This window comes from Ursus arctos, unplaced genomic scaffold, assembly GCF_023065955.2.
Source record: "Ursus arctos isolate Adak ecotype North America unplaced genomic scaffold, UrsArc2.0 scaffold_14, whole genome shotgun sequence".
NCBI classification, from domain to species: domain Eukaryota; kingdom Metazoa; phylum Chordata; class Mammalia; order Carnivora; family Ursidae; genus Ursus; species Ursus arctos.
The window spans coordinates 67072304-67096643 of NW_026622808.1; the positions used below are offsets into that span (position 1 = coordinate 67072304).

Consider the following 24340-nt stretch of genomic DNA (forward strand, 5'->3'; position numbering starts at 1 on the left):
AATGCAGCATATTCATTTTCAAGAACCTCCCAGGCTTATCACCACACACACTTCCTCTTGCATGGCTGGGCCAGTCCTCTCTCAGTTCTCTGGGCTACCACAGTCCTTTGTAAAGAGCACTCAGATGGGGAACTCAGAACTCCTGGCCCTGAGCAGTTTCAGAGCAGTCACAGGTGGGAGAGACACCTGAAACCCAGATGCTCAAAATTCACACAGTCAGGGGCAGAGCCAGGATCTAAATTCCAACCTGTTTATACTCCCAGAACCATTCCGAAAAGCAAATAAATACTCCTCACTACAATTTTCAAATTATTTGCTGGTCTGACCCTAAATGTCCAAGTCCTATGAAATGGTCTGAAGAGTTCAAATAATTTAAACATTTTTGGATCTTAACATTTCTCTGCAATGGCATCTCATTAAAGTAAAATCTAAATCTTTTACAAAGGCCCCTGCCCACCCCACCCCTATCACTCCCCGTTTTGTTCTGCACTGCGGTCATGTTGGCTTCCTGGCCAACAGGGTCCTCCAGCCTCAGGGTCATTGTCTCTGCTCTTCCCTCTGCCTGGAATGCCCTTCCCCCGATGACGGTTTGATCATCATTCAGGTTTCACTCAAATATCACTTCCTCAGAGAAGCCTTCCTTGACTATCCTGTCTAAAACGTCCCGTCCCTTCCATCGGTCACTTTCTATCACATTGTTCTCCCCCCTCCCAAAATAATCTCATCACAAGAGAATGATTTTGTTATCTGTGATTATCTTGTTTACTTCTTAGCCTGTTGGCTGTCTTCCTCTCCCTAGCAGAATACCACACCTACCAGCAAGGACCTTATCTGTCTGCTGCCTACTGTATCGGAAGCTCACCGAGCACGGCCCCGCACATGGTAGGCACCTGAACTAGACAGGTGACTTTTCTCTTCGGCTGCATCCTATACATGACACGCTCACCCTGCATCCGCAGGCAGAGGACAGTAAGGCCCAATACCTCAAGCACCACCCAAACTCAGGCTGGAACAAAGACTTCACTCCTCCTCTGGGGCTCAGCTGGTCAAGAAGGCCTGCTGCTGACATTTCACCAAAGAACTTATGCAACAAGACCGTCTTCTATTAGTGAGAATTATTTTCACACCTCCCACAGGGGGAAACCCTGATTTTATGAAGGTAAAATCACATTGTGATTAACACTTAATCAAGATTCCGTCTGTATTATAGCTCTGCAAGGAAAAAAAAGAGTTGGGGGCCTTAATATCATGCTAGTAAATGTTACAATAAGTGTGTTTCTGACACGATTTTCTTATTAGGGTCCTTTCTTGTAAATTTTATTGCATTTAATTAAAAATTATTGCTAAAAGAAACAGCTGCAGATGGTCTTATTTTAAGTCAGAAAATTAAAAACTGAATATTCTCATCAGTCAATTTCAACAAGAAGCACAGCCGCGTGCATTAGGAATGTGATGGTTTTGAGATTATAATAATTTTTATGGCATTTCCAGGTCCTTTCAATGAAACTTAATGAAAGCTCTGCATGAGTTCATTTGTCAAAAACATAATAATAATAGGAAGGCTCCCAGCTTACAGGCAGATATAAAGATACCCATGAATACCATGGCTGGGATGTGCCAAAAATCCAGGCATGCAGCTCTCAGCACCAATGGAATCAGTCAGCGGGAGGTTTGGTTGCAGCTCTGCCATGGACCCACCCAAGGATTTATAGCTGAGGCTGTAAATCACCTTTGTATTACAATGATGCGTGTATTCGTTGTGGCAGCACCGGCTACAGTCGTAAAAAATAAAAATCAGGTTTCACTCTCTCAAGGAATCGCTTCAACAAAATATTTACTGCATTCTGAGGATGGTAAATGTGTGCTAGGGACTGGGGAAGTAAGAGGGAGGGCTCTTAATGCTAGATTTTGTGCTGGATTTAGTAATTCTAGCCACGGTCGCTGTCCTTGGTCTGGACTGCCTGTACAATTATCTCTCCCAGCTTTATTACTTGGCTTGTATCCTTTAACTATTACTTCTTGCTTGTCTTTTACTGGAAACTAACTCAAATCTTTTATTTATGTGGACCCTGACAGGCTGTAACAAATAAATAAAAGGATGAGGAAAGCAAAGGCAGCCCCAAGCTAGCTCTGGAGTCAATGCCGGAGAAGTGGGTGGCTGTGTTCACTGTGGAACCCCACTCCTCCCCTTCCTGCTGCTATGGCTCTGCCCCGTCTTCATGTTCTCCAGAAGGGACCACTGCAATGGCCTCTTGACTAGTCTCCCTGCCTCCCTCTTCTTCATCCCTGCACTTCACCTTGCCAACAGACTGTCTGTGCCAATGCGCCATCTCCATTCTGCGCCTGCCCTGCTGAAAACCACCACGGTCCCCTCACTGTCCAGGGGCAATGCACTCATTCATCAAGCTGATGTTCAAAGGACTTTTCGGCTGGGTCCTGTCTTCCCAACTTTATCTCACAGATGAGTACAGAGGTCCATCTAAGCACTTCATGGTCCTTTCTGACCCCCAGACTCATGCACGGGCTTGTGTTCCTCCTGGACTATTTGTCTCCATCATGAAGTTCTGCTCCTCTGCCAAAACCCACCTCAAGTGTCTCCCAGATAGTCCAGGCTCCCCACGGCCTCTCCTCTAGAACACAAGGGGCTTCTAGCAAAACCTTTATCACATGGGTTCTAATGACCTCTCTTAGTCTCTCTCCCCATCTGCGCTGTAATGCCTCGGGGGTGGAGACCTCTCGCACCTAGAACAGTAGCTGATGTTTGGTAGATGCCAGACAAATGTTAGCAGAGTGAGTGACGAACTGGCTGAGCCGCGGCAACACACTACTCTGAGCACTGGAAATCAGAAAAATGTGGTGTTTGAGTTTAGTCCTTGGTCTTTCAACCCAGCCTTTTCCACATATTCTCCATGCCTGCTGATGATGTGAGCCATTTTCCAGAAAAAAGATCTCAAAGCACCTCCTGACCAAGATTAAATGTTTACTGCAGCTTCACCTGCTAAAACCACAGATCTGTGTTTTCCACATGTCCTTGCATCTCTTTCCTACCTCCACGTGTCAAGAGCCTACTTCTCCTTCAGTGCCCATGAAGCCATCCTACCCTCCTCTGAACACCTACCTTTTGGATCCTGAGCTTGCTTGCTTTCTTTTTCTTTCTTTCTTCCTTTCTTTCTTTCTTTTTTTAAGATTTAATTCTTTATTTCAGACAGAGAGAGAGTGAGAGAAAGACAGAGCACAAGTGAGGCGGGGGGGCAGAGGGAGAAGCAGATTCCTCATTGAGCAGGGAGCCTAACACAGGGCTTGATCCCAGGACCCTGGGATCATGACCTGAGCCCAAGGCATACGCTTAACCAACTGAGCCCCCCAGGCGCCCAGAGACACTGAGCATTTTCTGCCTTGCATTCTAAGCGCCTGGGTAGAAGTCCGCTTGCTACTCTCCATCTATAAGTCCACTGAGGCCAGTGATGGTACCTGGTCTACCTCTCTCTGTCCATACACATTTCACTGGGCACAGTTCCTCAAGAATCAATCATTTCTCAAAAGGTCATCATCAGCCAAAACACTCAATTCCCAAGATGTTCCCACTCCTTATCCTCATACGAACGCTGTATAATATGGCCAATCCGCAAACTCTTGAACATGTAATTCAAGCTGCATTCTAACAATGAACAGCTCTGTAAGAACCCCGGGCTGGGAGAAAAGAGTCCTGAAATGCTGGACCTCAGACCTTTCACAGCTCTCCCTGGAAGGCATGAGCACTCATGAGCTGTTGCTCCTGGGTGGGCTGAATCATCTGAAGCTCCCCTAACAAGCAGTGCAACCCAAACAGATGGCCTGCTCCAAACCCGGAGCTCCTGGCTGCTCTGAGGGCACAGCTGGCCACAGGAGGGTAAGCATCCCCCACTGTGGCCCTGAGGGAGGGTAAGATGTCTGAGTAGCTCATTAGCAAATTCCAGGAAAGCTTGTCAGCCTTTTTTTTTTTTTTTAAGATTTTATTTATTTATTTATTTGACAGAGAGAGAGAGAGAGCGATAGAAGGAACACAAGCAGGGGAAGTGGGAGAGGGAGAAGCAGTCTTCCCGCTGAGCAGGGAGCCCAATGTGGGGCTCGATCCCAGGACCCCAGGATCATGACCTGAGCTGAAGGCAGATGGTTAACGACTGAGCCACCCAGGCGCCCCGCTTGTCACCCTCTTGATGAGCTGCCAACAGAGCAGCAAACCTTAACACCCCTCAGAAAAGAAAGGAAAGCGTCCCTCTACTCTTCCTTGAGCCCTCTGGACCAATAAACAAGCCAACATTCTGGTGGTAGCTATGCTACCTTGTCTTCTGCAAGGGAGACACTACAGCTGTTGGATGAAGACCACCAGAAAACATGGCATTTTTTCAACCACAGGAAACAGGAGATAGGGGAAAGAGTACTGGATTGAGAGTCAGAAAGACCAGGATTCTTGGTTTGGCCACTTAATACCTGTGCAAAAGAGGACAGTTTATAGCACTTGAAACTAATGTGCCTAACTAATCGTGAATTACAAGTGAAATACCAGCTAGGGTCAGAGTCGCAGAGACAGGCATATCTACTATGATTATGGAATGATAAAAACGTTGGTCCTGCTGTCCTTGGTGTAAGAGGCTGCTGATGACTCCAAATCACTATCGCTCGGGCTGTTGTCTGCAGCCCTGACCCCACCCCAGGAGGAAGTGAGAGGTAATGCTGATACACACCCCACAGCTGAAGCCTGCAAGTTCAAGTTCATGGTCCCAGTTTTATTGATGTGGTGTCCTTAACATGGAGTCAAACTCATGCAGAAGAACCATCATATGGGAGAGAAAGGGAGAGACAGAGAGAGACATCCCCACCGTCAAAGGGACCAAATTCTCAACCCACACCTCTGGAATCAAATTCAAATCCTGCATCCACCACTATATGACCTTACCATATCATGGAATAGTAGCTAGTATTTATTATCATTTCACTATGTGCAATATCAACTCCTTCCATCTTAACAACGTATGAGGCAGGAACTATTATGATTGCCTGTAACAGATAAACCAAGGAGCAGGTCTTGTTCCAGGTCACACAGATAGTAAGGGGAGGGGGAGTACGGACTCAAATCCCAGGTAGCCTGGATAAAGCCCACAGGCTTGGCCCCTGTGCTCTCAAAGGCTCTCCCTGGGCTTCGCTGTCCTCATCTGTATACATAAAAAGCTACCATAAATGCATCAAGAACAATATGGGGACTGATCATAACAGCTGGAGAGAACAGAGACAGAAAGATGAGAAAAAGCCAGTGTGGCAGTATGTAAATGGTAAATCTAGGTGGTGGGCAAATGAATATTCACTATAAAAGCTCTTTCAAGTTTTCTGTAAGTTTGAATATTTTCATAATGAAATGGAGAAAAGCAGCTTCAGGGATCCATGTTGGTGTATAATGCTGAGTGATTAAAGTAGACTCATCATCGTGCAAAAAATAAATACACAATTATGGGGATTTAAATAAGACACTTAGGACAAGCCAGTTTATGTAGTGTTTTGCATCAAATGGGTATTTATTAAGTGTATACAAAGCACTGTGTTGCTGAAGACAAGGGCTTAATAAATGATAATTCTTTGACCCTTGTGAAGCTCAAAACCACCAATTTGCATGGAATCATAAAACTCCTGGTCATCAACACACATTTATTAAGCTCCTAGCACATAACCAACATACTAAGGGGCCATGGGATACTCAGAAGTAAAGACTAGGTCACCCCAACCCAGAGTCCTGAAGACATTAAACAGTCTATTTGAAAACTAAATGTTAGACTAGATCTCTGCTCCATTTTTTTCTTTTTCGAGAGGGCCAATTCAGGCAGAAAAAAAAGAATGTTCTGGGGATATGCTTTAAACTAAAAGATGATGAAACTTTTTGTATAGCATGGGGAAAATGTACATAAGGAACAACGTATACAATTTTATTTTACAAGACAGAAAATTGTTAATAAGCCTATTGCAGCTCCTAAAATGTTATTATCTGGGTATATAAATCTCAAAGGAAGTAACCACATAGAAGAAACTTTACAATCATCCATTAGAGCCTGAGCTGCTACTCTGATTTAGAGGTCTCTAAGGGCTCTCTGAGTTCTATTCTATACTCTACATGTTTCTTGAAGGGAGGTACTTTTAGTGGAAAAAGGGCTTGGATTTAAATAACAGTGAATCACACCAGAGAGAGAGAGTTATTCCCTTTCCAGTCCTTTTGAATCCTCTGATTATGCCAAGGAGAAAGTCTCTGTGTGGTGCCAGGACGTCTTTAACACCTCTCCCTGTTTAACAAAGGGACCAGGCTTCCAGCTCCAGCCTTGGCAAGGAATAACCTCAAGTTAGAATTTAGCCGTTATTTTCTTTCCTTTGTATCTTATTTGTATAACTGCCTTCTATTTATGGCAACCAATAGTGTTTTTCCATTTCCCAACAGTGACATAAAATTTCCTTTCTAAATATTTTTGAAGTAAAAAAGAGAGACTGATTGAAAGAAAAACAAAAAGTAAGTGATAGTATAGGTGGTAGAACAGAAATGGTAGAAGTGGTACAGGAAAGGCGAATGGTTGAGAAATACAGATCTGCTCCAATCTTACCATTTTGCAGATGAGCAGACTGTGGCCTAGCTAGCATTTGCAAGAACCCACAGAAAGTCAGTGACTGAGATGGGTTTGAACCCACATCTCCCGATACACTGTCCTGCACACTTTCAGGGCTGTTGATATTTATTTTGGCTTCTCTCCCTGATCTTCACACTGAAGCAAGGTGTGGGACAGGACAAGGAGCGGAAGGAGAGGAATTGCCTCCCCACCCTCTGGCCCCATCTTGTCCCGCCCAACCTGAAGCACCCCCTGGGCACCCCTAGGCACGTGTCTCAGATCGGCAGCACCCTGGCCACTAAGGTCTCAAAGCCCCTGCTCAGGAGAAGAAGCACTAGGACCCCACCCCCACAGCAGTCCCTCGGGCCTCTCAACTTGATGTGTCTGAAACCTCCCTTGCCCAGACCTGTTTCTGCCCAAAGCGAGGCTTTTTCTCCCCCTTTGCTTCCATCTGTTTCATGCAGGAAAACGGAAGAAAGCTTTGCTCACTCATTGATGTCCAAGCGGATGTGGTTCCTGCATGGGAGATTTATCCTGGTCAGTCTGGCCTTCCGTGAAATAGCATCAGAGTAGGGCAACAGCGCTCTGAGACTGACAGTCCAGGATACTCAAGCACGGCCCCAGGCTGTAGCATCAAATGTGAGACAACGCAGGGAAAGCACCCAGCACAAAGCCTGGCACACAGGAAGCAGTCAAGATACAATAGCACTGACATTTTCTTGGGTATTTTTCCCTTATTATCAGGTTAATTTGGATGAAGGGACATTTTTTGGGTTTGGGGCAAAGTACAGATCAAGGCAACAGCGACTTTGCAAACAGCCGAGCATCCTGTGCACTGTATAACCCGGGGCAGGGGGGTTGAAAGTGAACGTGGCCCTGGAGCAGTGCAGTGCACAGCCTGCACGGTCAGGTCTGGCATCCCTCAGTGTAAGTCACTAAGGAGGCCTGAACCAGGTATCAGGAAATCTTGAGTCCTAGCGCTGATTTCTCCACCAAGTTGCTGAGCTACCTTAGGTAAGTCCCTTTCCCTCTCTGTGTCTCAGTTTCCTCTTCTGTAAGAGGACCAAATGTTGTCCAAAGTCCCCTTCCAGTTCTAAAAATCAGTGATTCTATAGAAGCAGGCTTTGATTTCTGAAGGGCTGTCATACAAAAGAAGAAATGAGCTCACGTGCCTGGCTTGAGGGGGCAGAGCCAGCCTGAGTTGGGTAGGGATGTTAGGAGACAGCTTTTGCCTCAGTCAGAAAGGAAAATTTAATCAGGATACCTAGCAACAGATGAGGCAGCTCTGGGAGGTTGTGAGTTCCCTGTGGCTTGAGGAATTCAAGTACAGACTGGGTTAGAGAAAGGCCTGTTAGAGTGGGAGCCTTGACCATATGCCCTTTGAGATCCTTTCTAGCAGGGTGATTCTGGTTTCAGAGCTTGGTTCCATTTTCCTTAATGCTAGGAGGCACTCAGCTAGGTATGGATCTTGTCAAACCCTGCTGATAACTATTACTGCAATGAACTGGTCGGCTGTGCAGCTTTCACCCTTGTAGAGTTTGCACACGTCTACACTCTCCAAATTAAACTCAGTCCCTCCAACAGTGTTAGTGTTTACCCTTGCCCCAGCAAACCCTTTCATTCTGGAAAGAACTAATTAACAGCCTCACCCAGATTTGGGGGAGGGAGAAGATGGAGCCAGGGTGGGGAACCATGTAAAAAAACTCAGGAGAATAAACCACATAAACACTTCTAGCATCTACACTCCAGCAACAGCTCCTGATAATTGCAAATCATCTTATCTATTCATTACTGCAGGCGCCCCGGGAACTCCTAGCAGCAGCAGCAGCTGTGTGGGACTGGGTGAAGTCACTGCACACAAGGGGTCAGAATCAGGATATCCTTTAAAATCACCACCATTTTCACTTGTATTAATTCCAGTTAATTCCATTCGTTCCAAAGAGAGTAAATGGTTGAGGCTGAATTGCATTGCCTTTAAGTTGCATCTACAAGGTACAAGGAACACAAGATTTGGCGGTTATCTACTTGGGATGATCAATAAGGGCATTCAGTCTGTCTTGGGAAGGTGGGGTCAGAAAATCCCAACTGTTGTCAATAATTTCAGTGTTTCACTCTTATTTCCAAGGTGAATGAGTCCAAAAAAAAAAAAAAAAAATCAGGTTGGATGTACTTCTTAAAGGCCTCTATTCAGAAATTTAGCTCAGGGCACCCTTAGCTCTTTAAACAATTTAAATAGATTGTCTTTCCTAGTTCCCTTGAATAGAGTGTATATTTACACAGTAAAAGGGTATCAATCTCAATTTAGGGTATTTTCCGGATGGTGAAAGATATTTAGTTTGGCAACATACGAGGACCTTCTCTCTTGGTGACTTTCCTGGAGGGGACTAGCAAACCCACCTACCTAGATGAGAAATGTCTCTCAAATAATGGAAATACAAACGCTCACATTCACACTGTATTTGACATTTTAGACAATACTTTCACACAGATGATCATCTCTGATCTCTTCAAACACTCTGCCGTGAGGCAGCAGGAATCCCATTTCACAGATCAGGTAACTGGGCTCAGAGAGGTAAAGCCACTCGCCCCGAGTCACACAGCTAGAACTGAATGGAGCCTGAGGCTAAAAAGCAAGTCCATTCTGTCCCCTACACCTAAGCTTCCCCCTCGGATGATCACACTTGCCCAAGAACAAAGAAAATATGATTTCACAGTACCTTTCTGCTTCTTGGTCTGCGCTCTGCTGTTTGCTCTCAAAGGCGCTGAAGCTGCTCATGTCCACGTAGCCGTCGTTCTCATTTGCTGTGGACAGGGCTCTGCTCTGATCTTCAAACAGCTTTGTAAACGTCCCAGCCCTCGCAGGCCTCCGAGGCGGAATCTGAATATTTTCATAGTCTGAGTTCATGGCTGGGATGTTCTCATAGTCTGAAGTGTCAGCATTGGGGAATGAGATGGACCGTGGCTTGGTCAGGGGCAAGGGCAGAAAGGGGGGCCGGGAGCGGTCTTCGAAGGACTCCACTCTGGACACCGTCCTGCTGAAGGGGACACCTTTCCTCTTGCCATCCCTGTAGAAGATGAGTGAGGAAGGGGAATCGGAAGCCCGGAGCTTGCCAGTCCGAGCCTTAAGCTGTGGGGAGTTGCTGAGGCTCCTGCGGTCAATTTCCAGAACCCTCGCAGGCCCATGGTAGCTGGATTCTGAAGACGACCTAGAAGACGACACATTGACATCCACGTGCACTTTGTTCTCCGACTTCTTTTTAAACGTCAGCGCCAAGAACCTCTTGAAGGATGACTTCTTCTTCTTGGTGTACTTGTCTGGGGGCTCACTCTCGATCAGCAAGGAGGGAGAGCTCTTGGTGATGGGCTTTTTGGTGATGCAGGCCAGGTCGAAAGGGGGCGGGATGTCGACCACAGAAGATGGTGTTGAGGTGCCGCTGGACGGAAGGTGGTTCCTCTGGGAGAAACTCCCAGAGGAGCCAATCATACACGGCAGAGAAAGGTTGTCATCTTTCCTTTTGATCCTATGGTCATCCAAGCCCGATGCCTCCGACTCCCGATACAAGGAGACTGGAATCTCTCGGCCTTCCACAGAGAATGATCGGGGGTATAAAGTGAAGGCTCTGGGCTTTGCTGGCAAGGCTCTGCTGGCTTCCAGTGGCTTCCCCTCCAATGATAGAACGGTCTTTCTTGCCTCCTTGGTGGCACCTCTAATGCCTATGGCTGATGAGCCAGCTTCTGATCCAGTTTCTTCGGGGACAGTTTCTGGGACATAGCCAGCCACCTTCCCGGAGTGGGGCCGGGCCCTCGTGATGATGTTCTTCCTGTCGATGGAGACCGGGCCACCCTCAGCATCAGAGCTCGTTTCTTCTTTCGTGCCATAACCACTCAGCATGTCAAATGCAGCCTGTGTCTCAGGCTTCTCTCCTTCCCCAGGGTCAGCCCCTTGCTCCAGGTCAACTCCCATCTCGTAGGGGTTGGTGAGCACATCATCTACGGCGTCCTCCTCCTCCGGCATGACCACCACGTCAGGGACAGAGGGGCCCTCCCCAGAGCCACAGGAAGCTCCAACAATGGGGTCCTGCTCCCCACATTCTCCAGACTGTGGTTCCTGCTGTGACTCTAAGTCTTTTGCTGACTTGGAAAAAAAGGAGTAGCTCTCGCTACAGAAAGAGGTGCTCTCAGTCGGAAAGAACTCATAGGGACTTCCTGAGAGTGAAGTCACAAGGTCGTCCATGCCATCGTTCTCAAAAGGGATGATCTGGCAGCTCTCCTCAGCAGGTTCATCCTGTACCAGGTCTTCACCTGCTCGAGGGTCTTCTGCTGCCTCCGGGGTAGCTGCTGCCATTTCTTCTAGGTCCGTTTTCTCATTTTGGTCATGTGGTTCATCCTGGTCACCAGTGGCTGTGGCATCTTCACCCCCCTCCTCTGAGACTTCAGGGCTGTCTGAGGCCATCTCTGTCTCCTGGACACCCGTGGCCAAGCCCTCATTCTCTGTAGGTTCCTTGCTGTCTTCTTCAGCATCCCCCTCGGGGGGCCTGTCAGAATCCACACATTCATCCGGGGCCCCTGTTTCCATGTTGGTGGAGCCTTCCTCACCACCCTCCTCTGCCTCCCTGGGTGTCCCAGGGGGTCCAGCCTCATCACTGGGAGTTGCTGGACCCTCTAAATCAACTTGAGTTAGCATGATATCACTTGGAAGGACTGCCTCTCCATCCCAAGGGCCCCTGTCCTCCAGGTTGTACACGTTGTGCTCTTCCACTAGCTTCTCTTCCTCCTTGCTTGTAAAGGTCTGCTCCTCTGCCCCCGGGTCACAGGCACCATCCTCCACCCCCACATTCTCAGGAATAGGGGCTATGCCTCCATCAGCCTCTTCACTCAGCACCACTTCAGCTGGGGCTGCCAAGTCCTCAGCAGCTCCCATCCCCTCCGGGTCACTCTCCTTGCCTCCCTCCTGGCACTCCTCCTCCCCAGCAGCATCCGGAGGCACCAATACTGCATTCTCTGCAGAGTTGCCATCCCTGGGTTCATCCTCTTTCGGTGGAGCTTTGGGGACCACGATGTAATCCTCATCAGCCTCAGACTCGGAGCACTCCAAGTTGGACCGGTGCTCTTCGTAAAGCCCCCTGTCAACGCAGAGCAGTTTCCCGTTGCTGCATTTGTTCAAGCTGTTGATCACGTACACGCTGGCTCTCCACTCACTGGGGGTCGCCAGCCTGGGCTTAGGGGCAATGGGGGGTTTCGGCCCCCTAGACATGGAGTTGGGACTGTGAAGACTATCAGGCCGGGGTGATGACGGAAATTTGGGTGCTGTCACTGGCGTGAGAGGACTGGCAGTCTTTGGCTTGGGAGCAACTGGTGGTTTTGGTGAATCTAAAGGATGAAAATAGAGAAAACAAGAATACAAAGTACAGTTACTCTTATTTCCATTCAGTCTCCCACTTAGCATTTTCAAGAAAATACTAAGATAGTTTCCCAACCTACGTGAGCCCAATCTACTATGTTCTGTCTTCGTTTTATGTCCTCCACCACCATCTTGAAAATCCCTTCACCTCTACTAACGAGTCATTTTGTAGACAAAATGAATAGATCTTCCTTCTGTACATAGTCCAGCTAACAAAACTCAACTCAATGACATACTCAAATAAAGGTGTGCAGATCATTGTAATCATTGATCCAACAACCATGTATTAATTGCTTTCTAGGTGCCGTACCCATGAGACAATGCTGAACTTGACAGTCACCATCCCTGCCACCCTCATGCAGCTTACATTCATTCTACAGTTAATTCATTGTATACCTACTATCTATATGCATAGCGCTGTTGACGGGAAGATCTTCTAGAATCGAGAAGAGAAGAATACCTCTGCTGAGTACTTGGAGCTGAGTCAGGGAGGCAAGACTAACAGAACAATTGGAGGATAGAGCTGTAGACCCTTGGAATATTATGATTAAATAGCCATTATCTCATTTCTTCAAGAACGATACACCAAAGGTCTGTGACAGTGATGCATGACTCTTCTGAGGGTCACCTCTGAATTCTACATGCTTTAAGACTGGTGTCTAGCTAACTGCCTTGCATCCAAATTTCATGGGCATCCAGATTTCATGGGAGAAACCATATGGTATTTTCCAACATTGATATTCGCAAAAAGTCTCTTGCCTTATGGATGCTGAGAATCTATTTGACCATTATCAGAATAAAGGATGTGGTACAAATGTACACGCACCAGGAGTCAGAGAAGCAAGAGTTACCGTGACTAAGAAGACCTCCTGGAGAAGGTGAAATTTCAGCTGTATTTTGCAGAATGGGAGGGATCTGGACAAGTGCAAGGGTCAAGGGAGTAGCTGCCTACTTCCAAGTTCATCTGTTCTGCTACAAGCACACCTCCATGCCTCCAAGCCCCTGGCCACACTGTGGGCAGAGTACGGAATGAAGCTTTCCAGGAAGGCAACTCCAGCCTGACATCTTGGCTTCAAATGCACTGCTTGGCTCCCCACTGCCCGTAGATGATGATATGCAAGTCTCCCCTTGAGCCAGCCCCATCTCCCAGTGCCATCCCCACCAAAGCCTGGGTTTGACACAGAGCAGCTGCAGAATGCCAGCCTGGCTCATGACAGAAGGGAGATGGAGCAGAGGTCCTAGAGGTCAGCAAACTCTTCTCCTCCCTGTGCATCTGACTCCCAGGTAAACCCTTGCAGCACCTAATCCCAGTCATCTGTAGTTCAGGACTCTCTGACAGAGATACAGTGTGAGCCACATTTATTATCACATATGCAATTTTTAATTTTCTCATAGCCACATTAAAAAAGTAAAAAACAGGTGAAATTAATTTTAACAATACTTCTTTTTTAATTCAATGTATCCAAAATACCATCGTTTTGATATCATCACATAATCAATGATCATGACTGGATCAGCATGTCATCAATACACAAAATTTATTAAGGAAATATTTGACATTCTTTTTTGTACTAAGTCCTTCAAATCTAATGTGTATTTTATACTCTCAGCACATCACAATTCAGATTAGCCCCATTTCAACTATTCAGTGGCCACATTTGGGTGGTGGCTATGGTTCTGGCCAGCACAGTGCTAACTGGTCTTGACCTATCTCCATGGTACTGTTCCACTGGCACCTCAATTTCAATGCGTCTGAAGCCAAAGTAAGTACTTCCCCTAAACTGGCAGAACTATGTAAAATTTAGCTGAGAAGGCCCCAAAGGAAATTAAAAAGGCCTGGAATAGCAAGAATATAGGTGCCCACGCACCCTGTTCCTGAATGGGCCTGATTTCAGAGCCTCTTGAGTTGCACTTTGCACATAAATCTAATAATGAACTTAGTGGTCTGGTTTTCCAGTGTACAGCTAATTAGGAGGGTAGGGATTGGCAGTCAGAACAGGAACACTGCCAGGTGTAAACTGTGGTAGCTGCCAGTAAGAGAGGGAGAGAAGAGACACAGATGCCAAGACTCTAAAGGCTAAAGCACCCACCGCACCAACCCCGTAACCCACACCTATGTTCATCTACATTAACACCCAGGCCAGCCACTGACATCCAGATAATAACACAGAGTCTTCAAAATACTAGTGGCCTTCCAACTCCTTGCTTCCATAGGCAAATATGTTCTAATTTAGAAAAATATCTGTCCAAATTAGTAAAACACAAAACAAAACAAAACCAAAAAAACCGCCACACACAACAACTACCACCACCACCACCCACCCAACTATGGGGAGTTTAAACAGCTAACCATTAACTACTCTGTTATTGTAGAGTAACAGAGTGAGCCTTTGGAGCCTGGCTGACCTGGGTTCAAATCCTGGCTTGCCACTTATAAGCAATGACACCAAACTTCAGTTTCTTCATCTGTAAAATGTGTACAATAGGAACACCTACTCTCAAGAGGTTATGAAGATTAAAAGATATATATTTTAAAAAGTGCCCAGCAGTAGGCCTTCAAGTAGAAGTACTCAATAAAGAGAAGCTATTATTATTCTAATAATGTCACTCTTCACCTACTCCACATCTTCCCCTGGTGTAAGTATTACTTTACACTGATATATAATATTAGCTTCAAGCTCCCAATCAGGTGTCAGGCACTAGCATGAAATTATTCTTTGAGGGTGGGGACTCTCATTTCTCATACTTAGCAGGTGGTATTTCACATGAGCACCATGAGACCTGACAAAGGGACAGGCGGGCCATGAAAAACGACCATCACCTTGGCTGCATCACCCCCACCCCCTCCTTCATCCAATCAAGCTATTGATCTGTGGGCGCTGTCTCCTCCAGAAAGGTTATAGTGGGCGTCTGAGGCGTGATCCTGCAAGAAAATGCCTTCCTCACAGGATCCCCTAGGAATGACAATATCTGGTGTCCATGTCCTGCTTCCGGCTCTGAGGTTCAGGGTGTTTCACCTGCATCCCCTCTGCGATCAAAGGATGCCAGAATCAGAAAGGCTTTGTCTGACCCCTCAGGAAAGATGAGGAGACTGAGGCACATAGAGGCGAGGCATACGGCTCTCAGCAAGTCTGGAGCAGGCCCCAGGTAGAACGTGGGTTTCCTGTTTCCTGGTCTAGTCACCTGAACCTCTGCCTTCACCCTTTTGCCCTTGAGCTTTCTTCTACAGTGGAGACGCAGGGCTCCCAGCTTCCAGTGAGGCAGAGAAGGGTAAAATTCAAGGAAATTGAGGCCAGATAGACCAGACACAGCTAGCCAGGTGTGAAATTTACATAAGGCTGAGTCCAGGGTTCAGAAGTACTAACTGACCATAAGGTGAATGACTGGCTTTCATTTGCTCCCGTCTAATTTCCATTAATCCGATTCCATTAAACAAATATTTACTGAGCCCCTACTATGTGCAGGGCACCCACCTAGAATCTTTGGACAAATCAATAAACAAAAACAAACACCTTGTCCCTGGTGAACCTTATATCCTAGCAGAGGAAGATAAGCAATAAGAAGGAGAAGCATATTACATTATTGTATGTTAGATGATCATAAAGTCTATGAAAAAAGAGTAGGAGTTGTTTGTTTGTTTGTTTGTTTTCCAGTTTTAAATTGGGATAGGCCTCACTGCGAGGACATTAGAGCAAAGATTAGAAAGATGTGAGGAAAGCCAGGACTCAGGTGATGTGTTCAAGGAGGGCCAGAGTGGCTGGAAGGGAGGGATGAGTGAACAAGCAAGAGGGAGAAGCAGGAGATGAGGTCAGAGAGGTCACAGGGAGGGTGTAGATTATGCAGGGCCCCCAGCAGAAGACAGACATGCATACTCTGGCTAATGTGCTGAAATAAGTGGAAGTGGTGTGGATGGACGCAGGGACACCCATGAGGAGGCTCTTAACAATAATCCAGGCGAGAGATGAGACAGTGGAGGCTTGGACCAGGTTGGCAGCAGTGGAAGTGGTAAAGAAGAGTCAGACTCCAAATCTGAAGGCAGAATTTGCTGACAGTCTGAACATGGGGTATGAAAGAAGGAGAAGTCAAGGACAACACCAAGGTTTTGAGTCATAGGAACCGGGAGTGAAGTTGCCGCTAACTGAATTGGGGAATTCAGTTGGTGCTGGGGTGAGAAAGCCAGAATTTCAGTTTGCACATGTTAAATCTGAGTTCCCTACTACACACCTAGGTGGAGACAGATATCAAGTGGGCTCCTGGATATAGGAGTCTGGATTCTCGGGGGAGAGGTCTGGCTGGAGCTATCCATCACTCGGATGGAATTTAAGGCCTGGGCCTGGTGAGATCACCAAGTGAATGAGTGTGAACAAAGAAAAGAGCAGAGCCCAGAAGGGAGCCCCAGTGGCCCTGAGGTTATAAGGAATCAGGGAAAGACACTGGGGAGGAAGGAAAGAAAATGAAGGTTATGTGAGAGCTTCAGCTCTGTTCCCTCCCTGCCTCCCTCACAAAAAGGAAACCAATAGAGCCCCTATCCTTGGTACAAGGTTATCTGGGTCCCAGACCAATTCTGCCTAGAGAAGACCCACTGGAAGAGATAGCATTGGGGGTGCATGTGGAAGGACAAGGAGGATTTTCATAATCAAAAAAGAGGCTGGGTATCCCAGATAGAGGGAATAGAATGTGCAGAGGCCCAAAGGCAGTTAGATGCAAGCCTTTTGGGAGTATAGTAAAGAGTTCAGTATGGCAGGGATTGGGGGATTACAGGATAAATCTGGGCTGGGGCTTCCTCCTCTGGGTGAAGTTTAACTTTCTGACTATCCAAAACCCAGCATGGGTGGAGCTGGTGGACCCTCTGCTGTGTCCTATTAGGTTCCTTTGGCTGTGGTGTGAACCTTCCATCTCCCAGTATCAAAGAGCCGCGGGGGTCGTACCCTCTCTGCCCAGACCTCTGGGCAATTTGCTATGCGTAAGGATAACTCAAATGCAGAATATCCTTTCACTGACTTAACTGACAATGAAGGAACCACAATGGCAGCAGGAAGAGATTTTTAACAGCTTCTGGTGACTGAAATCATCCCCAGCCAGCCCCCCTTACTAGTTTATATTTTCCCTATTTTAATTAAGTATCTGTCACTCACTCACACACACATTGCTGCTCCCTTGTCAGTTATGTAGAGGTTAGATGAGAAGGAATTGGGAAGAGCACTGGACTGGGAGTCAAGAGCTCTGATCTCCACTCCTGGCTCTGCCATTAATTGGAGGTGTAACCTTGGGCAAGTCCCCTCCCCTCACTGAGCCTCAGCTTCCCTATCTGTAGAGAAGGGCGCTGCACTAAATGGTCACGAAGGGTCTTCTGCTCCGGCCAACTACACCATATTTAAACTCATGGCTCTTCTAGTGTCCCCTGATATCCCCTTGTTCAGCCCCTGAGTCTGTTTCAACTGCGGTTCACTATATTCCCCCTGGAACTCCCATAGCCATATGTTCCAAGAGTAATTATCTTCCAATTTCACCTTCCAATTGCATCTTAATTTAACTTTCATTCCTGGGTGCCTGCTGGAATGTCCAAGCCAAGCCTGATGATTTCTAATTAGGCTGCTGTTAAGCTAGTCCAGTGATCCACGACAGGGCACACACTGGGAAGACCGCAGGGACAAAGTGGGGAAGGCATGGGCCCCAGGCTCAGACAGACCTGGGCTCTAATTCCAGCTCTGGCACACATTGTCTGTGTCATCCTGTGACACTCCACCGCTCTGAGCCTGTTTCTTTCCTGGTAAAATGAAATAAATACCTCCTTCTTCTATAAGGATATTGAAAAGTTCAAAGGAAATAACAGACGTAAGACACCTAAAAAACTCAGTTGGCTATAATTTCTTGGGCACCTACTTATGTCTTCAGCACTGGATAAAAAAGCAGGCTCTCAAGCTGGACAGTGTGTGTTTCAATCCTATTTTGGCAAAGTGACCATAAGATCCCTGCAGCTATTTTCCCATCTAGAAAATGGGGACAGCAAGAGAACTTATCTCATAAGGTTACTGTGAAAACTGAATTGATTGAAGTAAAACACTTAAAAGCAGCACCTAGTTCATAGTAAGTGACCAATAAATATTAGCCAGTATTCATTGGTAGCTTATGACACTGTTCCAGACGCCTTAAAGCTTTATTTAATCATGAGAACTCAATGACAAATATCATCCTATCCCCATTTTTCAGATGAAGAAACTGAGGCATGGAGGTGAAGAAACCTCTTTGAGGTCACATAACTAAGTATATGGTGGTTCTGAAATTCAGTCCCATGGAGTCTGTGAACCAGTGTGTTACATGATCAGGAAATTCAGAGCGTGGCACACAGAAATCATTAATGTGAGGTTCCCATCATTGCCATCACACTGAAAAAGTAACCAGGTTTATGCTGGAGGCAAGTTCCAGGATGGCTAAACCCAAGAGTAGCAACTGCTAAGATTTCCTGGGATCAAACCTGCCTCTCAGTTTATTCCGGCTCATTCCATCCCCCAGATTCTCAGAAAAGGGAGGGCTTGCCCAAGCCTCAAGCAGGGAAACGTGGGAAAACTGGAACCGCTCTCACCATTGTTTTAAAGTGAGTTTTATTAGGAGCGTAGGAAAAAGCTAGCCTGGCTCTGTTCAGGCTGTGCCAGAAACAGGCAGGAGGCGACCTTCTTCCTCCAAGGAGTGGCTGGCTGGGCACTGGGACTCTGTTCCAGCCTCTCCCGAAGGGGTACCCCTGCTCCCACCCACCCCCAAGCTGTGACCCACACTCCCTCACTGCCCAGGTATCCACATGCCCAGCAACAACAGGGCCTGGACACAGGACGGCTGCTTCCACACTCCCAAGTCCCCGAGTGTCTCCTTCGTCAAATCAGTCCAGCCAAATGTCTCCCATCTGCACTTCACTCCTAAGACAATGACTTTTTTCATTAAAAAGACTTTAAAGAGAAAAAATCCACAACACACACACACACACACAGGCAGCAGGATATGGTTCTAAGACAGCCAAAATGGTGGCTTCCTGTTTCTTTAGGGATGTGTGTTTTGGAGTATGGCTTCGGACAAGGGTGTTGGTCGGGGAGGGGGCTGCCTTCTGCTCACTTTTAAAAGAAAAAGAAAGAGTGAACATCGCTGCGAGGCAGGGAAATTAAGTTAGCTGAGCCTGTTGCCTTGCAAACTCGCCTCTTGGAGAGAACTTTCTGCCCTCGGGGCGGATGGAGTCAGGAATTCCGAAAAAACGATTCCAGGCATGGCCCATCTGAGTCTCAGTTACTAAATCTGTTAAATGGCCCTCCTCTGATGGGACCGCTAGTATTCACTATCAAACGCACTGTGGATTTCCCGGAATCCCTGAACCGGCGGAGTCAGATTCACTAGGCAGACTCGAGGGATGGGAGGGAACGAACGTCTGGAGTGCGGCTCAGCCTCGGTGAGGAGTGTCCCCCTTGGCGTTTGGTCCCCCGGGGGAGGCACAAAGAGGGCCCCGGGCCAGGGCGCTGCGAGGGAGGGGTGAGCTGCGGGGGGGGGCAGTAATTTAGGGCTTTCTAGTCTCCTCCGGGGAGTGAGCTCCAAAGTCTCGAGGTCTAGGAGAGAGGAAGGAGCAAGAATCGTCTTAAAGAGTGCGCCGCCCGGGTACTGAGGAGGCCAGGAATAGACCCCGGTGTGGGGAAGAGCTCCGGAAGGACCCCCGGGGCCCCGGAGGGGGCCAGCGAGGGCCTGGCGGGAACCCCGAGGACCCGGGGTGAGGATTCGGGGGCGCGACCAAGCCGCCTTCGCGAAAGGAGCGTTTCTCGGTTGCGGAGCGGCGCCCCACACCGGGGTCGCGGTGGGAGCCGGCGGAGGGCGTACGCGGCCAGGGTGCGGCCTCGCCGAGACTGAGGGGGCGTCCCTCAGGCGGGGCGTCTTGGACAGGGGCTCTGGATGATTCTCAGCCTCCTCGGCGGGGGGACTCCGGACCCGCCCATATCTCGGCCGCAGCCGAGCGGAGTGGGAAGGTCGGGGGATTTTCGGCGGCTCGCCCCAGGCGCCCCGTGGGCTCCAACTTGGAGCGCCTGGCGCGGTCCCCTCGAGCGCGTCCCTCTGCGCCAGGGGTCGAGCGGAGCCTCCTACCTGCTCTGTTCATCTTCCAGCACGCGCAGCCCGGGGCCGCCCGTCGGTCAGTCAGTGGGTCCGTCCCAGCGCGAGTCCGCGCGCCGCCTCACTCCATGGCCGCCCCGCGGGGCCCGCACGCCCTGGCGCCCGCCCCGCCCCCCGGCGCGCGCCGGACTCCGCGCGGCGCGCAGGGCAAGTGGGGGCGCGGGGCGCGAGCCTCCGGGCTGGGCTGGGCGGGGCGGAGCGGGGAGGGGAGGGGGCGCGAACGCGGGGCGCGCGGGGCGGCGGCCGGGGCAGCGCGCGGCGTCGCGTTCGCTCGAGATTCCGTGCGGAGCGCGGGGCAAGTGGGGGCGCGGGGCGCGAGCCTCCGGGGCGGGGCCGCGCTGGCCGGGGGCGGGAGAGGGGAGGGGGCGCGAGTGCGCCGCGCGTGGGGCGGCGGCCAGGGCAGCGCGCGGCGTCGCGTCCGCTCCGGGTCCCGGCTCCGTACCGGGCGCGCAGCGCTCTGGGCGCCGCGCCTCTGCCGCCGCCGCGCCTCCGCCCCCTCCTAGACGTTTCCTCCCGCTCTGAGGAAGGCTTTTTTTTTTTTTTTTTTTCCTTCCCCTTTCTGCTCTGTCAGGGATCGCAGAAGACGAGGGGCGAGGCGTCCCCGCGCACATTTAAAGGGGCCGTGGTGACTCGGGGAGCCGCGCGAGGTTCAAGGGACTAGGATCAGTTGAGGGGAAGGAGGCAGCCGGCAAGTGGGCTTCTGGGGACCTCCTAGTCCCCTCGTCCGAGGGACCATCCATCTCTTTTCAACCTGGGGTATGCATTCGGTCCTGTATCAAGCGCTGTGCTGAGAGCAGGCTAAGACCGCTCCCAGTTCTTACCCTCATGCAGCTTAGATGAGAAGTCAGTGGAGACACAAGACAAGTAAGCAATATCATTTCAGAGAGAGTGATAAATGCCTTGAGAGAGATAAACCAGGGTAATGGGGCAGAGCACTGTCTCTCAAAGGGTGCAGATCAGCTTTGGAATTGTTAGAAACGCAAATTCTCAGGACCCCCCCCCCCCCCCACTCATCAGACTTAACTGAATCAGAAATCCTGTGTCTAACAAACCCTTCAGGTCTTTCTAATGTAAGCCGAAGTTTGAGAACCACTTGTGTAAAGAATGGGTGATCAAGGAAGGTCTCCCTGAGGAGGTGACATTTAAAGGGAGACCTGGTTGATAAGCCCTTTCTTTGTTCACTCAGTGCACCCTGGTCAGCACCTCCTTGAGCCCAGGCCCGTGCTAGAGGATATGGATGACTCTGACCAATCCTTCGCCCTTGAGGTCCTGGTCTGATTGGCCATGCAAACATAGGCAGATAGCTGTGCTTCCCAGCACTTGTGCTGGGATTGGGACAAGAGTGCAGAAGAGCTTATGGGAACTCAGAGATGCCCCCCCTTCCCCGAGTGGAGAGGGTTCAAGCAAAGGAAAGGCCTTTCAAGTTGAGGAAATAGATTGAGCAAAGACTTAGAGGTGTGAAAAGGCATAGCCTGTTGGAGGAGCCCTAAGGGTTGGCTTGGCAGGGAAATAGCTGGTGGAAGCATCGCAATAGGAGGAACAAAATGGCTAGGATGAGACGTGCTTTTTTTTTTTTTTAAGTAATCTCTTTGCCCACTGTGGGACTCGAACTCACGACCCTGAGACCAAGAGTCCCATGCCCCACAGGTTGAGCCAGCCAGGCACTCTAGAGGTGCTTTGAATACTATACTAAGGGCTTCCTTCCATCAGACATTGAAAGCTGAGGGCAAGGACTATGTCTTCCATATATAACTGGCTGCTAATATTTATGGAGGACCTAATGTGTGGCTGGCACAGCTCTGTACATGCGTATTTACTCATTTAAGCTTCATTACAACCTTGTGAAGCAGGTATCAAAATTCTTCCCATTTTAGGGGAGCCTGGGTAGCTCAGTCGGTTAAACATCTGACTCTTGACTTCAGCTCAGGTCATGATCTCATGGTTCACAAGACCGAGCCCATGAGATCACTCTCCCTGTGTCAGGGTCCACGCTCAGCAGGGAGTCTGCTTGAGATTCTCTCCCTCTGCCCCTCCCCCCACTCACATGGGCTTGCCCACTCTGTCTCTGAAATAAATAAATAAATCTTTTAAAAAAAATTCTTCCCACTTAGCATTTGAGGAAACTGAGTAAATTGCTAAAATGCAATTTCCTGATTCTGTTCTTGCCCTTGCTGCTCCATGTCTGCATCTCCAGAACCCACCTCAGGGTGTGGCTTGGTCATTTAGTAGTTGGTTGTTGAGTCTACTATGTACCAGGGTGTGGGCATTCAGCAATTCCAGCACTCTGTGGGAAGGGTGGCAGGAGGTGTATGTTTTGGGGGGGGGTGTCTCAATTCATGTGGAAATTAGGGGAGGAACATGGAGCATACCCCCATCCCACTAGCACCAGCATTCGCTCCTGTCCATCAAATGGGGAAGAAAAGCCCAGAAATGACCCCTTGCCAAGGGGTTTGCTCCAGGGCCGGGGCTGTGTCTGCCCCACTCACCTCTGCAACCCTGGCATCTAACATAGAACACACCACTTAGTAGGTCTTCAAAAAAATATGTATTGTCCACAAGAATAGGGCCCAGGACAGAGGTTCATACTACTATTCAGGATCAGTTTGGTCTTCTGGGATTGAAAGTGGTGGCTAGAATTTTTGTGATTTTGACCAGCTGTGTCGGGATCAAGAAGGCAGAATTCCAAATGGACACAAGGCATTTTACAGCCTTGGCTTTGTGTCCCTGAACCTAGATACCTTGGTCCAGCCTGTGGTCCGGGTGGTCCCAGATAACCAGATGTTTTCATTGCACAGAGGAAACACCTTACTGCCGTAAGCATGGCCCATGGAGCAGCAGCAACAGCAGCACGAGAGTGCTTCTTAGAAAGGCAGAACCTCCGTTCCACCCCAGACCTGCTGAACCAGACTCTGCATTTTTAACAAGATCGCCAGATGGTCTGTATACACAGTACAGTCGGAGAAACATGCCTTACATAACCCACACCGTTTGTTTTTGGCCAGATGCACTGCCAGAGCACACAGGAGTAGAGAAAAGACATCACGGTTTCCCAGGTTTTCACTGAGGTGAAAACTTAATCCCCTAACCTCTGTCTCCTTATGAATACAATTTTGGAAAGTTGGTAGATTTCTGGATATCTGGGGGCCTGCACCCAGCAGAACTCCTGGTGCATATTAGGTGTTCACTAAAAGTATATGAAAAATACAGGCACGAAGGTCTGATTGGAATTGTTACATGAGTTAGTTGGTGCCCGGCACACAGAAGGTGTTCGATGCACACATACTGAAGACAGGAATGAATAAATTTCCGTTAGGTAATGTGGAAAAGCTCTGAAGCGGTCACACTCTTTTTTTTTCCCCCAGCATTATGAAAAATCTTATATAGTGTTTTCGCACTCACCAAGCACTTTCATACACCTAACTAGGTTTGTAGGTTTTGTTTCCATTTATTTTTGTTGTTTAATGACCGCAGGATAGAATTAGATTATGCATACTTTCAGACAAGGGCGTAAGGTGTACCACAGTTTCTCTAAATTAGGAATGGAATTTGATCCTTTCAAGAAAAGGACCGTTTCATCTCTGAACTGCCATGGAGTCCTTAAGCCTTTTGTAGAGAAACACTTGTGCCTCTGGAATAGAATATCTACAGCAGAATTTTTGTTAGGTGGACAGGCTTTTAATAAACTCTATGGATCCCTGCATGGAAGTGGTGGAGAAGGGGACGGAGATGGTGATGGGGGAGGTGGGAGAAGTGATGTTTGAAGCAAAGCAGGTGGAGGTGGTGAGGTGGAAGTCAGGTGAATGTGATGTAGTTGGTGATGGGGGGGAGGCAGAGGTAATCGAACGAGTAGCTGTGGAGGTGGTAGACTGGGAGGAGGTGATGAAGGTGGCGGTGGAGTTGGTCAGGATAGTGGAGGTGGTGGAGTTGAGTGAAGTGATGAAATTGGTAGTAGAGCGGAAAGAGGTGATTGACATGGTAGAGTTGAGTGAGAGGATGGACGTGGTGGTGGAGTCAAGTGAAATGATGGATACGGTGGTGGAGTTGAGTGAGCTGATGGACACGGAGGTGGAGTTGAGGAAGTGATGGACGTGATGGTGGAGTTGGTCAAGGTGATGGAGGTGGAGTTGAGTGAAGTGATGAAGGTGGTGATGGAGCGGAAAGAGGTGATGGACATGATGGA

General features: G+C 48.6%; 1 protein-coding gene across 6 annotated transcripts in view; it reads right to left on the reverse strand.

Moving 5' to 3' along the window:
* FGD5 (FYVE, RhoGEF and PH domain containing 5) overlaps positions 1–20264 on the reverse strand; it is a 120682-nt gene extending 100418 nt beyond the window's left edge. For 5 of the 6 annotated variants that reach the window (XM_026501429.4, XM_048227156.2, XM_026501428.4 and 2 more), the window contains exons 1-2: positions 20134–20264; positions 9338–11990 (exon numbers count right to left, since the gene is read on the reverse strand). In XM_026501429.4, the coding sequence (XP_026357214.2) occupies positions 9338–11990; positions 20134–20146 (2666 nt within the window). In that variant the 5' untranslated portion in view covers positions 20147–20264. Of the gene's footprint in view, positions 1–9337; positions 11991–12421; positions 13407–20133 lie in introns of those variants that run through there. The other variant, XM_057311959.1, reaches the window with a different exon arrangement.
* Positions 20265–24340: the final 4076 nt, after the last annotated feature.